This window comes from Pelecanus crispus, chromosome 4 (genome assembly GCF_030463565.1).
Source record: "Pelecanus crispus isolate bPelCri1 chromosome 4, bPelCri1.pri, whole genome shotgun sequence".
Classification (NCBI taxonomy): Eukaryota; Metazoa; Chordata; class Aves; order Pelecaniformes; family Pelecanidae; genus Pelecanus; species Pelecanus crispus.
The window spans coordinates 59941279-59947770 of NC_134646.1; the positions used below are offsets into that span (position 1 = coordinate 59941279).

Sequence of the window (6492 nt, forward strand, 5' to 3'; positions counted from 1 at the left end):
CAGCATCCGCATTTTATAAATGCGTATGCTTATAATTTCTTTAATTAACTCGTAGTTAACTTTATAGTGTTTTGTGAGCACATACATGAAATTTTGTTTGAACTGACTTCGAGAATGTTTTACTAATCCATGCAGTGTAAAAAGCTGTATTTTGGTCAGTCCGTGATAAAAATACCTTTACTCATCCAACTGGAGTCCAAAGTGGTTATATACATCAGATGGAGCTTCTTCCCATCTAGGATAGAAGAATCCAACAAGTCCAAGTAGCTAAGACTTGTAGTTGGGGTACATTGCTTTAACCAGGTAATGAACTCAGATTTTACATACAGCCAAATTAGGCAAAGAGGCTCTTTTTTTTACTACAAAGGAACCTGTTAACCTGTTACATGATACTCTGCCAGACCTTATACTCTATCAGAGCTTAATAGAAGGGCAAGTCCATTGCACACCATGCTGCATAGAGGTCTGGAGCGAGATTCAGGGTCCCAGAAGTTCTCCTGGAAACTGAAGGCTGAATACAAGCGCATTAACCACTTACTAAATGGCTTTAAATTTTGCCAAATAATTTAGGCACAAGCAGAGTGTTAATACCCTTTTCTTCCCCTTTCTTCCCCCTGCCTCCCACCAAGACTAACACTAAATCCACCTGTAGGTGGACTTTTGCTTTTGGCCACTCTCCTATGTCCTGGACATACAGAACATGTGGAACGCTCCTTGGGAGAAAGAGAAGGGCCAATTTCCTTAATTTTCAGAAGCTTGAAGAGGAAGCCAAAACATTCAGTATCTAAGGACCAGTTAAGAAAGCAGAGCAGACAGCCCTCCCTTTGGGCTTCCATGCGTGGGTGGGAACAAGACAACTTTCTCCGGTGCCGGGAGTTGGCCACTGGCTCCCACCCATTTGCAAGCCAAGGTAACAAGTGTCTGACTAATTCTCAGCACATCCAATTATGCCTTCCCACCACAGCAGGGAGAGCAAACTGCTTCTCTCTCTGCACTCAGAGTAGTTTAAACATCTATAAACATTTTTAATATATTCCTACAACTGACTGATGTCTGGAACCAGCGTTAAAAAAGCCTGGCATGCTTAAATTATAGCATTGCTCCTTTACATGGTAACCATTTCTCTGAGAAAAACACCAGTGTGTGGAGCCCCATGTGAACATAACTAGGTAGGAATTACTGTTGCCTCTGTGGATTTCCAGGGAAATGAATTTAAAACCGAGATAGCTATCACTTTTGCAGACACAGTGCTGGAGGAGCTATGCAAAATCTCGTCCTAATTGTCCAACTGATGAGATACCTTGCAGGCACGGGAACTTACGTAAAAGCACAGCATTCCCTGGTCTCAAGATGTGGTGACAGTAATGAAGTTACCTTACGCCACTTATTGTGCTCTTGGCTTGTCAACAGTAGAAAATAGAATTTAAAGATATCCAGGGACACACAATACCACATGAGGGAATAACTAATGTTACGGAATAAATAAGAAGCTCAGTTTCCATATGAGGTACAGTGTATCCAATATATCTAATAAGGTCCCCTCACATTTAAAATCCTATTTGGACGTTTCAAAGTCCAAATACACCTATTTGAGCTATGTCTAGCTGTTACAACTCCAGAATTGGTAAGGCGCCTTCTGCAAGTTTAGCATATTGCATGTCAAAGAATCTGAAAAAGAAATTATAAAAAATGTAATCATCACATAAAAATAGCTGTATGTGGAAGCAGCAGCCACTTAAATAGCCAAATTACATGCAGTACAATTCATTTTCTCCTGCATTGAAAACTATTGCAAGGCTCCCCAAATTAGCCCTCTCATCTCATTTAGCTATTTCTAAGGCCAATTTACTCTCTGAAAAATAGGTGTCGGATTCAGGAAGATGGAAAGAGCAGGACTTAGAATGAAAGATATTCCAAACAGAAAGGAGCGCCAAACTGAAATAATGGTAGTGACATTTTCAAGCAGGTTGTGGGCTGCTGCAGCCTGCAGATGTTGAAGCAGCCAGCAGAGGGAGATCACAGAGATCCACGACAGTAATCACCTTAAGGTATAAATACACAACAGGTTTCAAATGAAATGCATCCCAGTTCATGTTAACTTTCACATGTATTGCACACGCTGAATCACAACCGTCACTTCGAATTAGTTCTTTTTATTTCCACAGGAAGGGATTTTATCTCCAGGTCCCATGCGTCACATAATTAGCTCAGGTGTAACAACATACACTGCATGTGGAGAAACGCACTTGTACAGAAATAAAATAGGTCCAAGTGGCATTATCATGGCATCCCCCATAAGGCTTTCCTTCTGCTTAAGTAGAGCAGTAATGCCCCCTTTCTTATTTCCCATGAGCTTTTGACACCTAGGCGATAACAGATGCTGCAAAGACAAGTTGGTTTTTATCCTTCCATGTTTTCCTGCAGAGTTCATTAGGATGCATTGTACTTCCAACCCAGACTGGTGGATGCCATCCGAAGAGCAAATAAACAAGGTATTCAGCGACGCAGTAGGACATGCTCGTCAAGGGCGTGCGGTGGGGACTTTCCTTCACAACGGGAACTCGTATTACGAAGGGACTGACCATCCAGGATCACAGGACGAAGTCTTCAATAGAGGTATGCAAGACGGATCTGGCGATTGATGGCAGTGAGAAGAACCTCATACAACAGTAGCAACCACTTAATTTAGGAGAGACTATTTGTTAAACATACCTACCCTGCTGTCATTTAAGAGTCCAAAGCATGTTTGAACACATACTGCATATGTTTCAGCTTCTCCATCCTACCATGTCCCAGTTAACAGAAAGAAATCCATTTCAAGACGTGCTCTGTGGGACTTCTCAGTGCCTATTATTTGCAAATCCTTCATAGCACCCTCAAAGGGAAATTGCAGTTCATGTCATCTAGTTCTAGAGGAAAGGTCATTTAAAAACTATAAAAATATCAAAAGAAACAGCAGCTACTGTCTCATCTGCCTATTGACAACAAGCCCAGGTCTGGACCCAGAACACCTGGGTACTATTTGCTTTCCCTGAGTAGGAGATGTAAGAACAAGTCTGCACACTTATAACAAAAAAAGAAGTGGTCTCCCATTTCCTAACAGAAAATAACGTAATTATAAATGTTACCTTAAAATAGCGCACAAGATGGAAAATTCAGGGACTTCCTTTAGCCAACTCTGCCAGGAAATTAAGCTTCCCAGGTAAAACAGCAGTGCTCGTTAACAGCAGAATCTTTCAAAGACCCAGAACAATAACAGGCACTTCTGATAGATAAAAATTGCTTTGTATATCAGATAGACGCTATATTTATCTAGATTTCTAGGGGATTAGAGTTGATCATGACAGTTTTCATTAAAACAAGATTGCTAAAAACAAATTGCCATTTCAAAAGACAGGTTTTGCTTTGTCTGTTCCTATTCTGCAGCCATATTATGTAGCTTTAGAGGCCTTAAATTGCCTTTTCTTGGTTTTGCTTTCATTTGTGTTTTATATCCATTCCTTGAAACAGATGAGGCAATGTGCTGGTCTTAACAGTCAGATGCTCGGTGTTGCATTCAGGGAGGGGCTGGGTAAGAAGAGCCTAGTTTAACCTTCTGTTGTAAGTAAACATGGGGTCCAGACTAACGAAGACGTATAAGAAAAGAGCTGTGCTAGAGCAGAATTCACAACGGCGCACAACATTGGAAGCAGATACCAACTTTAAAAAAAAAAAAAAAAAAAAAAGTCTACTGAAAACTAATTTTAAAGGCTTAGCAGTCTGTTGTTCCTCCAAATTGATGCACTCCAGAAATATGCAATGCCAAAGAAACGATACTGTTTCCTTTCCACGTCAGGGTGTTTCCATCTCCTTAGCCTTGTCTGGTCGCTCAGGCCAGTGCTGGCATCCTTCACAGCCTGAACCAGCCCTCCTCGAGGCAACGTTTCCCCACTAGCAGGCAGAGGGAACTGGTTTTTGGAAAGTTCATGTCACTTTTGACCATCCTTAGTGCTACCTCATCAGCGTTGACTCTCCTGAACACATATCTCATACTCCCCAGCTTTCCTAACCGCCTTGTGCAAGCCACGAGAGAAGCTACTAATTGCTCCTTTTGCCCTTCTCCTCTCCTTCCCAACCTTCTCCCCATGCGCCGGGCAGGGCAGGAGACACCCAACCCCTTCCTCAAAGATCAGGAAGGGCCCTCTGGGCTGAAGCGCCTCTCTAGCTCCGGCCTGACCACGGATGGAGGACTGAGGCAGTCTTTCAAAGGTCAGCTCGCCCACATGATAGTTTCTTCCCGCCATCTCCAGCGGTTGTGACCGGTCCCTCACAGCCCGCCCGCGGGGCGCCTCAGGACACGGGCTCCACCGTGCACCGCCATAGACGGGACCTCGCTCAGCCAGGAGATGCTTTAGGCCCTTAAATGTCCAGTACCTCTCGACTCATTTTATTTTTGGTGATTTTTAAAAGGGGGTTGGAAAGGCACTCTTCTTGCCCCAGAATAACTCATTGATTTTTCTAGAAGTGAATGAGCAGTTTAGTCACGCTGGACCTCACCAGGCCAAGGCGTTTGGGACAGCATCCCTCACTACAGGCAGGAGGTGACTTTCTTTGAGCGGCCAACAGTGCGTGGCAGCCCCTGGAGCAGAAACTCGGTGTATAGAAATGTCACGGTACAGATATCCTATAGTAGCTTTTCAGTGTTGAACTTACACTTTTTTTAAAGAACTATAATAGAAGATGTTACATTGCTCAGATGGTGTAAGTCTTGCTGGTCTATGTTTAATGTGGTGACACTTGCCAGAACTACTTGGTAAAACATGTCAGAACGTGTGAGTCAACGTTATACTGTAAATTTGTCCACGGCGATATGTATCATGCTGTATTTTTGTAAACATTGTGATGGTTTCCTCTCAAATGTTTAATCGTATGAGGTTAAAAATACACACGCTTCATTTTTAACAAATCACAGAATTACTGGACTGGACAGACCTCTCTCACTTAATAACCTAAAGATTTGCTGAAATAACTAGTAAGCCTAGCTTTATTTTTAGTGTAAAAATGTAGCCAGCATCCTGGAACCACTCACGATCCTCTGCTCTCGTATTGTGCAAAATAACCAAATGTATAGTTTCATCCTGAAAGCCACTTTGGCACTAGAAATGGCTTTGCAGGTTTGGACCTTTCTTTACGAACAAAATTTTGCCCTCAGTTGCTTGTGTGCACTGGCCAGGGACATGAATCATAGTCACAGGCAGGCATTAGCAGACACCGGCTCATCTTTCTTTGCTCATGTTTGGTTTTAAAATAACAGAGTACAACAATTTTTCCCAGTTGTCTGTCTGTTTTTAATTGCAATCATGGCCACTTAACTCTTGACCCACCCATTTCATGTTAAAAAACCCCCAACCTTTCACAACAGCTTATGCAGATTAATTTGTTCACGAGGCATTATAAATTCATACACATTGAAGTGTCTAAATATCCGCAAGATGTTAGGTATAATAGTATGGGACCTGAAGTAATAGATAGCACATAAGCCCTTCCAGAGCGAGATACCCGTATTTAAGCAGCGTGCTTTGTAAGTCAGCGCATCCCTTCCCAGCGCTGGCGGTAGACAGCAGGCTTGCGACAGAAGGAAACCGCTATCTATCATGTCACTCCAGAAAGTCCCAGGAGGATAGAGATTCTTGTCTTATCCTTCCATACTCTTTAATCTTACTGTCATTTATGTATCTGCCTTCTCTCAAACTTTGTGTAGCAGTACTGCACGCCCATCTGTGCCAACATGCCTTCGCTATATTTTCTATGACAAATATTTGTGGAGAAACTGTGATTAAAAAACCATTAATCCTGATATTTTTATTGTTATGGTGTAGTTAATTCTATGAATACTTTCTAATGATGATTGTACTGTGTAGAGTAAGTACAGGTTAGGGATAGGCCTTTACCAGATATTGTACAAAAAAAAAAGTGCATAGTGTAATATAGACTAGTAAGGGTTTTGTGACAATTTCTATAGGATGTGTGAATTGTTTTCTATGTGGCAACACACATTTCTTTTAAAGAATATAAAATCTTAGAGAATTTTTTAAAACAGTCAATATTTTTTAATTATAAAGACATTTGTTACCTACAGTTTACTATTTCAGGTGTTAATTCTAATTTGAATATTGGTTTTATTACTACATACCTCCAGTTCCATTTGTTCTGTTGCATAAAAATGCACAATAAAAGTTAGTCTCTGGTTAACCTGTCTCTCTTTCTCTATAGGTGGTAGTGTGTCGGTGTGACAGCCGTCACAACTGGTTCTCACTAGAAATATGTATTAAAAGTTTTAGACGCAGATTTCATATAAAAGGCTAGAGGGTTGTCTTTTGCATTAAATGTTTGTTTGGTATGAAGCACTGGCAAGCACAGTGAAAGATTATGAAGAATTCAAGTGTGAATACAATATAAATCATTTTCACCTCGAAATGCAACCACATATATTTATGCGCTGGTTAGATAGAA

At 41.3% G+C, this 6492-nt stretch overlaps 1 protein-coding gene across 1 annotated transcript in view; it reads left to right on the forward strand.

Annotated features, from left to right (window-relative positions):
• Positions 1-2643, forward strand: part of BEND4 (BEN domain containing 4) — a 30001-nt gene extending 27358 nt beyond the window's left edge. The window contains exon 5 of the mRNA XM_075709738.1: positions 2425-2643. Within this exon, the coding sequence (XP_075565853.1) occupies positions 2425-2642 (218 nt within the window). The 3' untranslated portion in view covers position 2643. The remainder of the gene's footprint in view (positions 1-2424) is intronic.
• The last annotated feature ends 3849 nt before the right edge of the window (positions 2644-6492 follow it).